A 15,332-nucleotide genomic window follows, 5' to 3' on the forward strand; every position below is an offset into this window, starting at 1 on the left:
CAAGTTCTCTTTTTATAACACTTGATCTAATCCTCTAATTCACTTTCATAAAGCCACAACTGAAAACAGGCAAAATTATTTTGTCTTTTTGTCTGACTGAATTCCAAATATTTTTTTTAGTTCAATATTCCTGACACCAGGGGGATTTTCATTATTCTGACTAATTGATATATCAAACCTCTACATTTTACTCCTCTGAAGCCTTGTCTGGGTCCTTTCACAAATGAGGGGCTTGAAGGACATATATATATATATATATATATATATATATATATATATATATATATATATATAGATATATATATATATATATATATATATATATACACACACACACACACACACACATCATTTTAAAGGGACCCCTCCCCCACCAAAGGGTAAAAAAAAACCTTTTATGGCTTGGCTTCTCAGTCAAGGAGTATTTCATCAAAATGTCTCTATATTGTACCCACTCATCCAAAATCTGGCCATATACCTATGGTTAGCATTTCTGTCACCTATAAAATTACAAAATGCTCATTACCACCATTTGCATTTTATTGAGCACCAGAGGGTTTTAAATGAAGAAAGCCCAAGGTCTTCTGAGTTCTGAATGTAATATTCTCCTCTACTAATCACAAAAAGCAGTAAGAGCTTTAAGACCATGGACAATGTTGTAGAATGCTGTACTAGAGGCACCAAATTCCTTTTCTGTAGGTAACATCTTAAGAGAGATCAAGTGTAGCATAATTAGAATGGAACAAATGGTGAGGTCAATCTGGGTGCAGAAAAGAAATGTAAGTGCAAAAGTGATGCAAGGATTGAGAATAGAGGGTAGAGGTTTGGGTACTTCCTGATGCAAAAATTGAAGAATGCTTCAGAACACAGATGAGTAGATCAATCTTCTGGATGGTGAAGAGATCAGGAGTGGCTGAACTGTTGAAGCTTGGAGTGGGCACAAGGACCTCTTTCTTTTTCCCTCCGTCATAGTAGCTGAGCAAGAGCAGACCAGAAGGAATGGTGACAGAAACAAATGAGTTGAAACCACTGGTAATTTTTGACCAGAGTATAAAAATGGCTAGTGAATTATGTTAAAATAGCATGTCAAGATTTGAGCTTCAAAGGTGGAATAGATTGAATTTGGGGGCTTTCAAAACCAGTGAAATAATTAAGATGCAATAAAGCATGCCCCAAATGACTTAACTATAGAGGACTACATAAACTGTAAACTACTGTATAAAAAATATCCTTGGGGAATAGGGAGGGGCCAGTTTCATTTTACTGGATTAAAGAGAAACAGAAGGTACCTTAAAGCTAGAACCCCAAAGGTCCTGGGGGATCATCAATAACAGGAGCATAAACGAAATATGATGACTTTAGAGTAAACTGAGTTTAGGGGGCGGCTAGGTGGCGTACTGGATAAAGCACTGGCCTTGGAGTCAGGAGGACCTGGGTTCAAATCTGGTCTCAGACACTAAATAATTACCTAGCTGTGTGGCCTTGGGCAAGCCACTTAACTCCATTTTGCCTTGCAAAAACAAAAAAAAAAAAATGAAAAAAATAAAGAAAAAATAAACTGAGTTTGTTATGACATAAATTCATGTTTTTATATTCATTTAAGACCATTACATGATAATTGTCATTTATGAATGAATAAGATCAAGCAATTATAAATTAATTGTATGCCAATGTTTATAGCAAATTAGAAGCTAGGTTTTTTGAGGGTGAGGATTATTTTTATATCCTTTTAGATCCAGTGTCTTGTACACAGTAGTTGCTGAGTCACTTCAGTCGTGTCCAACTCTCTCCCATTTTGGGTTTTTCTTGGCAAAGAGAATGGAGTGGTTTTCCATTTCTTTTTCCAACTCGTTTTACAGATGAGGAAACTGACAGTGAACAGGTTAAGCAACTTGCTCATGGTCACATAGTTAGTAAATGTCTGAGGCAAAATTTGAACTCAGGCTCTCCTGATACTAAGGCTGGCACTTTGTCCACTGTGCCACCTAGCTGCCCCTTATTCATAGTAAGCACTCAATTAAGTGCTTAACTGAATCAGAGTAGAATGGTTGTAGAACAGAAGTGTCAAACATTCCAACTGGCTAGAATCAGATATAACTGGTAAATATTTAACAAAATAAATAAAACTATAATAAAACGCAGAAAACATTACATTGTAAAACCAAGTTAATATGCAGTCCTTGCATGTTCATTAGTGAACCCTGCCTGAATGTGACACTGCTGCTGTAGAAGAAGAATGTGATTCCTGTGGTTTGGGCTTTAGGAGAACATTCATCTGTTGGAGCTTGAGTTAAACAAAGGGAAAGGTTTAATTGGTCCTACCCACAGCAAAAGCAATGCTGAATGGGAAAATTCCTTGGTCCTTGGGAAACTGATTCCCTAGTATCACTGGGAATATTCCCTAGTATAACTCGAAGTTATAAATTAGAGTAGAAGCCCCTGGGGCAAGAAAGTCCACCTCAGCAGGAAAGGGTTTTTTTTTTGGTAGAGGGTGCAGAATGTCCACTCAGATTCTAAATTCTGCATCTCTTTTTATTGAACGCAGTTTGCAAATTGTTTTTGAAGTCCAATTTTTTCCCTTAAATCAGTTCAGAAGCCAAATGCAATTTCTAGAAGTGTTTTTCAGTTTCCTGATTCATCTAAGGCTCAGTTAGCTGAGGGAGTCAATGAAGCCAAGTATTGATTAATATTGGTTTTTAATTAGCTTATTATGCTGAAAATCCAACACCCTTTGCCCACTGTAACTCTAGGCATTGGCCTGCAAAGTATGTTATTGGGTCAGTTTGTATGGATGGTTCAATGAAATTCATTGCTATCACTTAGAACCACTTTTACAGTGATTATTATCATCTCATAAGGTAATCAGATCTCCAAATGGTTCTTAATATATAACCCATAATCTCAAAGAGAAGGGAAGAAAATGGATTCTTCCTTCAGGGACATTTAGGAAAGAAAGACACAGGTGCAACAGATATGGCTACTTCTTTTACTTTGAACATTAGCATTAGGTTGGTTACCGTACACATCCAAAGGCCCAGCATCTCGGAAATATCGTGAAGCGGCACACCTTGTACCAGAGTCTCACAAGAATAAAATATACAATGCTACATTGAGTGGTTAAAAATACACAAAAAGTAGTTTTTAACAATCTATAATTTTTATGTTTAAAATCATGATTGAATTGAAATAAAAGTGCATTCTCAATTGCTAAAAAAATAATAATTATGGTATGGTCAACACAAAGGGAAAAGAATCAATACAATGAGGGGTCTGACAGGATCAGGAAACAAGTGTCCCAGGTAAACTAGATAGCTTGAGCTAGTTTGGAAATGCTAGAGAGCTCAGTTTTACTTCACTGAAATTCCTGGGGGCAAAGTGCCTCTCCTGGGGATTTTCCAGACCAGAAATCCTGTCCTATTTGTCTGTCACCTCCCCAACTCAAAGACTCCTTTGAATTTGCTGCAGCATGAGGGGTACCTGCCCTAAGTCTGATTTGACCTTCAATTGCATCTCCAGAGAGGTAGGAGAGAAATGCTGCCCTGTTCAGGACTTGTCATAAGTATACAAGCTACATAGCCTAATAGTCCTTATGACTGAGAAGGCAAGAACAGGGACCAAGCAGCTTCTATTTTGCCAAACTCCTTTGGACAAGTTTTTAACATTCAACAACAAGCTTTGTAAACCTAATGCTCAACGATTCCTGGCAAGCAAACTGTATTTTTTTTCCTTAAGAAATAAAGAAAAGTGCAAGTGATTTATGTACTGTTAGGGGAAAAAAAGAGAGCAAACAAGTTACACCTAACCATCTGCTACTAAGCTGATCACAGCTTCAGTGCTCTCTGTTAAGCGCTGGGGTTACAAGTAGATAAAATCGATGCTCTGTGCTTACTTAGTAGATTTTCTTAGGGTCTGGTTAGGCTGGATAAAAAGGGACCAAGAGTAATATCTAGTCTTCCAGGTGCAAATTGCACTTGTTCCACTGACTGATACTCACCTAGGTAGTTCTCCTTGGGTGCTTACTTGCTTGTTTATGTGCAGGAGGAAATGCTGCCACTTAGTCTAAACAAATCTCCTAGTCCTGGTGAAGACTGTTATTTACTACTTTAGATTGTCTGTCTCTAGCCTAACAGAGTACAGAGTACCAGGTTGAATTTCAAGCTGAAGGAGTGCCTGCTGAAGATGTCATTCCAGAGCTTAGGGCCTTTGGTCTGACATAGGAGATAATGATCCTGGTGTAACAGTTATCCATTTGGAGCTGAGATGAGAGGTATAACTATTTATCCTATACTATGGTGCCAAATTTGGTTTTTAGTCTCCTTCCTATTAAATTCAAAATGACAAGAATATCCCCATTCCCTGCCCCACTCCTGAGAGTTAATAATTGCATGGTCTATCTTATTCTTCCCAATTATTACAAGAAAGGGGTAGTGAGTAGAGGAGAGGTTAAGGAAAGGAGCAGGAAACAGAAAACAAGATTGCATTCCTGCTTTGCATCGACATAGGAAGACTTAAGAAAAAGCTTCTACTCCACATGGAAAAGGATCAGCTCTGATCACTGGGCATTATTATTTAAACAGGCTAGTCAGGATACCCTTGTCCAATTTATACTCCCAAAACATACCTGACTCTGGGAATCAAAGCATTCCCTACCAGTCTGCCTACATCAAGAGAAGTGGAGCAGAGATTACAAGAGAAAATAAAATTTTTAGAACCCAAAGTTATAAGTAAACACTTCAGTAAGCAGGAAGACATAGAAGCAAAAAAAGTTACATAATACAAAAGCTGTCTTTTTTGCAAGAGAGATTTTTAAAAAATCCTGCTGCTCCCCTTGTGGGCAAAGGAAAAACTGAATGATGACAGATTTACTTGAATCATATAGCCCCTGCCAAAAGATGGATAAAATGTACATGCACACTAAATGTGAAAGATTGAAAGGCATTGATCAGATATTCAGAGGCTGCCTGTAGCTACAACTTTAGCAGCAAACACTGAAATCATACATCATTTAAACTCTTGACCTATCAAGAATAATTCAAATGCTCAAACAGAAAATGAGAGAATTTCTAGGAAGTTAAGTTCTGGGTATAAATTATTTCCTACTAAATTTCAAATGTAAACAGCTGGTTTCTTAGTCCTATATAAAATATGATTTGAGACTTCAGTCTTGATAGTTAAGCTGTTCCTTCTCATAATACCCCATTAAAGAAATATAAGCAGGAAGAGATGTATATTCGGGAGCACTTTTCTTTCTCAACACATTCAATCTGTCTCCAGCTAATTATATTCAGAAGCATTGAATAGCTTATGTCTTCCAAAGTTAACCAAAATCCAACCACTTTTTTTTGTTACTTCCTTTCCTGTTCCATCCCCTTGGAAGTAATTTACCATATCTCTACTCCCACTAGAAATGGTCTTCACAAATGTGGAGTAACCTTGGATCAGATAGGCTGTGAGGCAGCCTCTGCAGAGAACAAGGGCCCCCTCTGCTGACTGTTTCATCACTTTGCTACTCAGCAACAACAAATCAAGTTTTCTTGACAGACTTGATTTAATTCTTCCAAATGTTCATCACTATTTTCTTCCTGGCACAACTAAAGAAAATAGCTAGGGCAGTTAGGTGGTGCAGTGGATAGAGCACCTGCTCTGGAGTCAGGAGTACCTGAATTCAAATCTGGCCTTAGACACTTAATAACTGCCTAGCTGTGTAGCCTTGGACAAAGTCATTTAACCTCACTGCCTAAAAAAAAAAAAAAAAAGCTAAAAATACTACCTATCAGCCAATAAACACTTGAGAAGGCCAAACCTCTAGGTGATAATCTCAAGAAAATAGACAAGTTAAGAGAAAATTAATAAGAAAAATTTTTTTGATGTAATGAAATGTTTACATGTTAACTTAGAAGAAAAAATTACATGGTTTATACACAAGTCACCCCTTCTAAAAAAGTATAGCTAAACTTTTGGGAAAGAGGGAGGGAGGGAAGGTATGTGGTCAGACAAAGAGAATTCAAGGTTCACAAATAGTCATATTCTCTGGTCTCTTATCTCATCATATCCCCTTTTTCCTCTTATGAGTTTACTCAGTCTAGAAAAGCCCACTCACAAAAAGAAAATGTATTTAGGGAGAGCAGCAGCTTTATAAAGGTTCTGATGACAGCAAGAATATTCAGAATAATCTGTATTCCTTTGAAATCAAAAAACCCAACTAATCTAGTTGCTTCATTTCTTAAAGATTCTATTTTATGTTTTGGATAAGAATTGAAAGGAAGAGAGGTCTATGCACAGTACAAACTCCTTCTGTGGCAGCAAAGCAAAATGTTGAAGTAGAGCTTTTACCAATTCAGACCCAGAAGTGACATAGAGCAACCCTTGTTTTTCTTTAATGTCCTTCATATTCAGTAATAATTATACTGTAAAGACTGACTGTAGAGAAAACTAGAAAAAAGAAATAGCTACATGATGTCTTAGGGGATTGGATAAGAAGGGGAAGCCTCGAAGAAAGAGAGGCCAAGAAGTAATGGGGGAGATAAGGTAAGAATTTAAAAAGAGTGTGAACTACCTCGAGACTAGTATTTCAAAGAGAAAACAAAGATAAGTCCCTGGGATAGGTGATCATAGAAAGGAAAAAAAAAGGTTAGACAGTCAAGCCAAAAGGGCTTCTGAAAGAACTAAGAAACTATATTGAATTAGATTTGAGTAAGATAAATTGTTATGGCCAAATTTGCAAATTGATTCTTGGAGAGAACAAAAGGAAAAAAAGGCATTGTATAACAACCGCAGCATTGAAGCCCACCCCTTTAAGTGAAAGGGGAAGAATTCAGGAAGACCAAGATGAACAAAAACTGTACATAGAATATATAATGAACTTATTTTTTTCTGGCTAAGCAAGCAAATGTTAAAGAATCAAGATACAGACCAAATCTTTTGTTACTGAAGAGTCAGGAAATGAATGTCTAGGGTATAAATAATATATCATCAGTTGCTACTATAAAACCTGGAAAATTAGTGGCGAGAACTCAGAGATATGTTCAAAATTTCTTTCTGAGGCTTTTTACTAGTTTTTGAAGAGCTAAACCTAATGGACTAAAGACAAAATCCAACACTCATGGAAAATGAAGCAGAGGTAGGATCTAAACCAGGGAGAAAATTTTCCAGGAATGCTGGTTTCTTCAAGGCACTCAAGAATGAGAGAGGGCTTAAGCTGCAATGATGGAAGAAAGATAAGAAAATCTAGGTTTCCATTTATTTTTGTAATGTAAGGAAAAGAAATAATTTAGGTGGTGATTTGATGACACCAATTAATTAAAAGAACAACAAAGTAGAATTTCATTCCACAATTAATTTCCAAAACAATGCAATAGCAAAAAGAGGGGAAAAGTTAGTCTTCCATCAGTAAAAATACAGCTAGGTAAAATGGTTTGACTTAAATGTGGAATTTGATTCACCTGGTGAATTCACCTACTCCTCCAAATTTAAACCAAAGGAGCTAAAATTCCATGCTGGTCCAAACTTGTAAAGCCTTTCCTCTATGACAAAAGGATCTGATTGCAAGGTCTATAAAAAGTCAGGCTTATAGAGTATAAAAGTAAGGAACTGTGAAAATGGACATACTGGTGGCAACTTTTATGGCTTCCATAATAAGGGGAGAGAGGACCTCTGGTTTGCTTTATCGAGGTAGTAATAATCCAGGATTAGAAGGTCATTATTAATTATTGTAAATGCTACAGATGACAGAAGCAGGCTAGCTTGGAAGCTATTATTGCATAATTATGTTACTATCTCTAATAACCTATGACCTTTCCATTACTGAAAAAATGCTTTTTTTAATATAAATGGGATTTCTAATCTTGGTTCAGAAGAGGAGGAGTGAGTTTTTCAAAGGAAAAGTAAAACCAACATCAATTTGTCTAATTGTAAAATATACAGGATTCTAAGTGAGATGAACTTAAATATAATTGGCAGAATTCTTAAAAACAATTTATCACCTTTTGTCAAACATTCTCATGATTCTAAATCTAGAAGAACATCAAAATGCTTATTTTGTGATTATACAAACCTAACTTGCTTTTCATAGTATAATATCCTTATTTAAAGTAGATCAAGCAGAAATATCTCTAAATTTAATATGAGGTCTGATAATACAAAGTATTGATACTTTATATTTCAAATTGACATGGGTTTGTAAAACAGGGTATATTTTTTCAATGAGTTTCATCATAATTGCTATTATCTAAAAATGAAAAACTGTCATTGAAATTAAATTAAATGAAACAAACATCCAACCTACAAATATGAAAACTTTTTAAAAAATCAGGTAAGTGTAAAAGGAGAAGAGATTAGGAAATTCAGTATTTGCAAACATTTTTTCCACAGAGGACATCATCTTCAGAACACCAGGCACACAGTAAGTGAACAACCAAATTAAAGGGAGTCTTGGAAAGGTATTTCCAAAGCATTTAAGTACACCTTATGGTATTTTCATACTCAGCCATTCATTTAGAATAGTCAAATGGTAGGCTTCAAACAAAGTACATGTTACAAATTCTCTAGTTTCTTTTGATACTATATTAAGATTTTATGTGGAAGCCTCCCTTTTTTATTAAAAGTGTATAAGAATGAAGTCACAAATATATACGTGGCAGTGAAGCTATGTGCCATAAGACTTAAGAGTTATGTTTACCTCTTTTCCATTGTTCAAAACCAAAAAAACCTCATTCAATATAAGCTAACCTGATTCAACTAGGTAAAGCAGCAATTTTACATTATGGGCTAAGATTTTTTATTTGAGGAACTGTCAAAGACAGTTACAGATATTGTAATAACAGACAGCCTCACTTAATACCAAGGTAATGCTTAAATCCACTGCATAATGTAGCCTTCAAGGTCCTTTAGAGACTTATGTAAAAATATACATAGCAAAGACTAGAGATAAACTTCCTCCAAATTCCTTTTTCTTAAAATCAAGAGAATATCTAATTAATCATTCTGAACAGTATACTGGATTATGGAACTATGCAGGGTGAGTAGAGAGAAGGGCAAGTCAACATACCTATTAGGGAAGCCAAATAATGACTATCAACCAAATTTTCAACTCTTGAATTCCTGAGTTTTTAGGTTAACCTGCCATAGGTCTTTGTTTAAGGCTTAATCCTGAAGTTCTCAAGTTCAGAAGTACTCCCTATGTATTCTGTAATAGGTCTTAATTAATATTTAATGTGAAAATTATGAAGACATAGATTCTCTGAGTACTTTTCCTAAAAACCATGGATACCAGTCAAGTAAAGTCAAAACTCAGAAAACAAAATTAAACAAGAATTAAGGATGCTTTAAGGCTGCTCCACAATGACTTGAATAAACATATTTTGGGACAATTTTAGTTGATTTCTTAAAAGTCTTTTTGAGCTTTTTTAGGAGGGTAGGGACAGCTTAATACTGGATTTCCCATGGGTTGTGGGTTCTTTCTTAGGGGTTATAAATTTGCAACTCCAAATCACAGGTAGGACCACCTGAAAATCCCAGTGTATCATTACAGTATTCCCAGGAAATGCACAACATAATGGTCTTGAATTATAATGCAGAATGGCTAATACTGTAAAGCAATTTAGAACAAAGAAAGATATAATTTAACTGAGATACATTTTGAACAATAAAACAAAGCATTTTTAAAAGATCTAACTATAAAATAGTGGCATGTCTTACATGAAAATGTAGACAAAAAGTGTGGCATGGAATGCAAGGAGTTTATGGGAGAGCAGCCATTAAGGATAAAAATCGTATAAAAAAGGACCCAGCTTTTATTACTGGTTTGTGTACCTGGGAGCTTTAAAAATGTATCTAAATATCAAGAGAAAGAACTCTTTAAAACTATCCTAATTTTTTAAGGCTTACATATAAAACAAGAAGCAAAGGTAATCAGAGATTACCCCCATTACAAATGCTTCCTTTGCTAATCACAGCAGATAAAGTAAAGTAAGAAAATGGGAAGAGAAAAGAATATGCTGCTTTAAAACAGGGACTTTAGCCCTCAGTTTTATGCAATAACACAAAGACCATGAGCCAGAAGAGACCCTCTAACACAACTGCATCTCGGGGGGGGGGGGGGGCGGGGGAAGGAACCTTCAAATGTTGGAGTACTGGTAGAGGTGGTTATTTGAAAATATGGGACAAGGAAGAGAGACCCTGGGGAATTCTGAGAGAAAACAACCAAAAGAAAACAAAACAAAAAATAAAAGAAGACAATGACAGTCAAATCTCAGTTCTCTGACATGGGGACAACACCAATTTCTAAACTTATTGTTAAGAGTAAGCACTATTAATATTAAAAGAGAAGGGTAAAAAAAAAATAAGAGTCATTCAGCAGCTGAATGTAACCAATGTGCAAGGCCTTCTGCTGAACCATTCCCTATAACAATTGCTGACTCTTTAGAATATCATTAATCTCTGAAAAAATTGCTAGGCTGAAAGTATTAGAGGTGTGCTATCCCCACCACTTCTTCAAATTGGCCACTCCAGAAACATTTGCTTAGGTTTGGACAGTGAAGTCTTACGAGTTTTCCCTTGCTATTGTTACACGTTTGAAAAGCTCCAAGTTGTGGATATATCCAGTGATAAAAGACATTTTCAATCATATGACCAGCTTATGTTCAGCCTCTATCAGTAACATCATGTTTGTGATTCGTGTTTAGTATTTTTCCTTCTCCTAACAACTCCAGAAAAAGAAAGCAACCTGAAAACAAGCAGCACATGATATGAGAGTCAAATTAGTCATATCATAAAAGTTAAACATGAACACTGTTCCTAATAAGGAGGAACAGACATGACTGACATCAATCTCCACTCCCTGCTCATTTCAAGGTGGTGAGCAACTCTTCTCACATTTTCTGTGAGTGTGTGTGTGTGTGTGTGTGTGTGTGTGTGTGTGTGTGTTCGTGTTCTTCGGTATTTTCCTGGGAAAAAGACCCATTCCTTTTCAAAACATTTCATATGATACTCCACCTATGGTAAAGGAGCATGATCAGTGAGCCTAAGAGACACTTGGGTGGGAAATGGAGATTTAAAAACTATCAAATAACTTATACCAAGTTCTGAAAGCAAAACATAATTTTTGCAGCAATCTGGCCTGGAGACCTTCTCAGATACATTTAGTCTCTGAAGCACCTTTGAGTAGTACGGATGTAAAGATAACTTTTAACTATAGAAGCTATATGCATCTTTAAGAATCACATTTTTATGATTATAAAAATTTTTCTATTTTACAACATAGGTCCAGCTACACTGAAAAAAATTACACCGCTTATTGAAATACATTTCATTTTAGAAACAGGTAACTACTAAAGAGGTCTATACAAAAACTCTAAAATAATTTCTGTAGTAAAATAAAGAGTGCATTAGGAGAGAGCTACACAAACAAGAAATTTTTGTCTTCCTCTATAATGCTTGATATAATGTGATACGCAGCCAGCCCACCTTTGTTGCTGGCATCAAAAGCTGAAAAGAATTTGTTACAATACACAGTGATACAATTAATGCTCTGGATTAATCTCACAGCCTTCCCGATTAGTAAAAGGAAACCAGACCTGTCCCCTCTTTGAGGAGAAGTCCAGGATATAAAAGCAAGCATACCTCATCAGCTGATATGAAATTATAAAATTCCACAAGTCTCAATATTTGAAATTTATAAAAGTCATCAGTAAAAAGGAAGCATATTGGGCTTCAGTTTCATTGACTCCCCTGGTTATGATGATCCTTATCCTCTCTGAGCCAAAGGTAGTCTTCTCATTCATCCACTTAGATTTGCTGGTACATCAAGCCAATGACAAGGCTCTTTTGCTGGAGGTTAAGAGGGAATGTGTAGAGCTATAGACAACCTCATTGACTTCCACTCTGCAAACTCTCCAGGAGGTGCATATCCAAGGGACAATAGATTGAAGGAGATAGTTGTTAATGGTGTTGTGCTGAACTGTTCTTCTCTGCCAGGTGTCGCAGAAAGTTGTCCTCACTCTGGCCTCTGTGATTTAAAGGCTCACTCTTGAAGAGTGCTGGAGGTGGGGGTAAGTGAGGGACTGGAGGGATGGGAAGGTGATGAGGATGATGTGGGTGAATGTGAAGGTGTGAAAAGGAATGGGGGATGGGCCGTGGGGGAAGAGTGCTTACTGGATTCATATTGATTGGTGGGGTAGGGGTTGTGGGTGTGTTCACGATGGAAGGAACTGGGGTGGCTGGGGAAGTTGTAAGTGGGATCTGGACAGCAGGTGGGATGTTCACAGGGCTGGTAACCCTAAAACACTTCTCCTTGTGAGCCTTGAGCATGTTGGAGAAGCGAAACCGCTGACCACACACATCACATGGATAGGGCTTCTCTCCTGTGTGAGTTCTGCGGTGCCTCTTCATGTTTGGGCGGCTGGTGAAACTTTTGCCACAAATTTCACAGATGAAAGGTTTCTCTCCTGAGGAGAAAAGAAACAAAAACCAATGAACACCCTAAATTGCAGCTGTTGATATTCTTTACAAACAACATTTCCTGATTAAAAAATACAAATTCTCTGAAGGATTTATGATAAAGAATACTATCTATCTCAAATACAGGTTGATGGGTATCTGAATATTGATTGAAGCATATTTTATTTTACTTTATTTTTCTTGAGGTTTCTTTTTTTTTTTGAGGGGGGGAGATTGTTATTTTTACAACATGACCATTATGGTAATGTTTTTCATGATTACACATTTTTAACCCTATATCAAATAACTTGATTTCTCAAACAGAGATATTGGGGTGGGAGGAAGGGAGAGAATTTGGAACTCAAGATTTAAAAAGCAAACTATGAAACTTGTTTTTGCATATAATTGAGGAAAATAAAATAACAAAAAAAATTAAGATCAATGTTTTTTTCATTCTAAAAAAAATACAAACTCAACCATTTCAAAACACCAAACCATATGGTAGTAATTATAAACTTCCAAATTTAGAATTAATGACACCCACACATTTAAAAGTAAATAAAACCTATGTCCAAGGTATCAGATGCAATAAGTAAAAGAAATTGACTTTGATGTGCTGTTCTCATGTTTTCTAGTAAAGTTATTTTAATGTTTTGCTGAATTTTACCCCATGAACCAACTCCTTCTGTCTCAGTTCTCAAGAGTACACCTCTTAAGTAGTTTCTTGTTGTCATCCTCTCTCTCTTTTTTTGGGGGGGTGAGGCATTGGGTTAAGTGACTTGCCCAAGGTCACACAGCTAATAAATATCAAGTGTTTGAGGCCAAATTTGAACTCAGGTCCTCCTGACTCCAGGACTGGTGCTTTATATACTATGCTACCTAGCTGCCCCTCTAGTTGTTATCTCAACCAAATATAATTGAGTTTTAGCTGAGAATTTCCTATAGGAAATTCTGTCTTCTACTGTATTTCCTCACAAAATACTCAGTATATGAGTATACCCTTTAATTTTGGAGTTTAAAAACAATTCAGATTTCATATAGGCTACTAGACTTGCCAACTTTTACTGAAATCTATTCCTTTTGCCACCCACTGCAGCCTCACTGGATTTGCAGTTTAGAAGATCTGTGTTTACTAATGCATTGTTGATAAGAGTTATGAAATGATCCAACTATTTTGTAGAGCGATTTGGAACTATGCCCCAAGGGCAATAAAACTGTGCACACCTACTGATCCAGCAATATCATTATTAGGTCTGTAACCCAAAGAGAGCACAACAAAGGGGGAAAGATTCACATGTACAAAAATTATTTATAGCAATTCTTTTTGTAGGGGCAAAGAACTGGAAACTAAGGGGATGCTCATCAATTGAGGAATGGCTGAACAAATTGCGGTATATGAATGTGATGTAAAAATGATGAGTATCTGAGGTTCAGAAAAGCATGGAAAAGCTTACATGAACTGATGCTGAATGAAGTGAGCAGAACCAGGACAACATTATGCATGTTAACAGCAATACTATGTGATAATCAACTACGATGGACTTAGCTCTCCTTAGCTGTACAATGATCATACTATTCTAAAGGACTTGTAATGGAAAATATCATCTACATCCAGAGAAAGAACTATGTAGTCTGAATGCAGACCAAAGCATACTATGTTCCATTTTTAAAATGTGTTTTATGCTTTGTGGGTTTTTTCCTCCTTTTGTTCTGATTCTTGTTTCACAATATGACTAATATGGGAAAATGCTTAACTTGGTTACACATGCATAACTTATCTCAGATTACTTGAAGTCAAGGGAAGAGGGGAGGGAAGAGAAGAAGGGAGAAAAATTTGGAACTCAAAATCTTATAAAAAATGAATGTTAAAAACTATTTTTGCATGAAGTGGGAAAATAAATAAATTCATATAAAATACCCAAAGATCTGCGTTTCAAATGAATTTTATTTCTACCTTTATTCCCTATATGATCCTATATGATCTTAGACAAGTCAATTAACTCTGTGAGGTTTGAAGATGATATTAATCATTAATCAATAATAATTTATATGTTTGAGTTTTGAAAGTTTGAAAAGAATACTCATTATCACATTTGATCATAACTACAATTCCAGGAGATAAGTATTTTTTTTTTTTTTAGATTTTTGCAAGGCAAATGGGGTAAAGTGGCTTGCCCAGTTAAGTGTCTGAGACTGGATTTGAACCCAGGTACTCCTGACTCCAAGGCCGGTGCTTTATCCACTATGCCACCTAGCCGCTCCTGATAGGTATTATTATTATTACTCCATTTTATAGATAAGGAAACTAAGACAGAGGTTAAAGTGACTTGTCCAGGATCACAGTCTACCTCTGGGGTCAGTAATCCATCCACTGTGCCATCTAACTGCCTAGTTATCTCATCTGTAAAATGAGATTATATGATTAGATTGGATGATATAAAGTCCCTACTGTTCTGATGTGTCTCCCTTCTCTCATTTAATTGCTTATTTCATTCTTGCTCTCTATATCTGCTATTCGGGACATAATCTTTCATTCCTACTTTCTTAACTATCTATCCAATTCAATCATACATAGTTTCACCTCTGCAATCAGTCCTCTTGATTATTAACTCCTCCCTTTCCTGTGCCTTGTATAATTATTTCATTATGGTCAAACTTGTTTTACTCAGAACTATTTCTCACACCTTTTCTTTTACCTCCTGACCCTCACCATAAAAGAAATAAAGCTGTCAGTCACTCAAATCTTCCTCCTTCACCAAGTCCATTAAGCTTTGTGTTTTTGGTTGTTGCTATTGTTATAAGAAAATGGGACTTTATTTGACTTGCCCAGGGTCATACATCTAATAAGTGTCAAGTATCTTAGGTCCAATTTGAACTCAGTTCCTCCAAGGCTAGTG

The 15,332-nt window shown here is 36.1% G+C and overlaps 1 protein-coding gene across 3 annotated transcripts in view; it reads right to left on the reverse strand.

Moving 5' to 3' along the window:
- Window positions 1-15,332, reverse strand: part of ZNF652 (zinc finger protein 652) — a 34,333-nt gene that overhangs the window by 9,792 nt on the left and 9,209 nt on the right. The window contains exons 5-6 of one of the 3 annotated variants that reach the window (XR_012475906.1): window positions 11,620-12,443; window positions 833-975 (exon numbers count right to left, since the gene is read on the reverse strand). Coding sequence is in view for 1 of the 3 variants with exons in the window: in XM_074224219.1 (XP_074080320.1) it covers window positions 11,938-12,443 (506 nt within the window). In the remaining 2 variants the exon portion in view is untranslated. The other 2 variants (XR_012475905.1, XM_074224219.1) reach the window with 2 other exon arrangements.

Source organism: Macrotis lagotis, chromosome 2, assembly GCF_037893015.1.
Source record: "Macrotis lagotis isolate mMagLag1 chromosome 2, bilby.v1.9.chrom.fasta, whole genome shotgun sequence".
Taxonomy (NCBI): domain Eukaryota; kingdom Metazoa; phylum Chordata; class Mammalia; order Peramelemorphia; family Peramelidae; genus Macrotis; species Macrotis lagotis.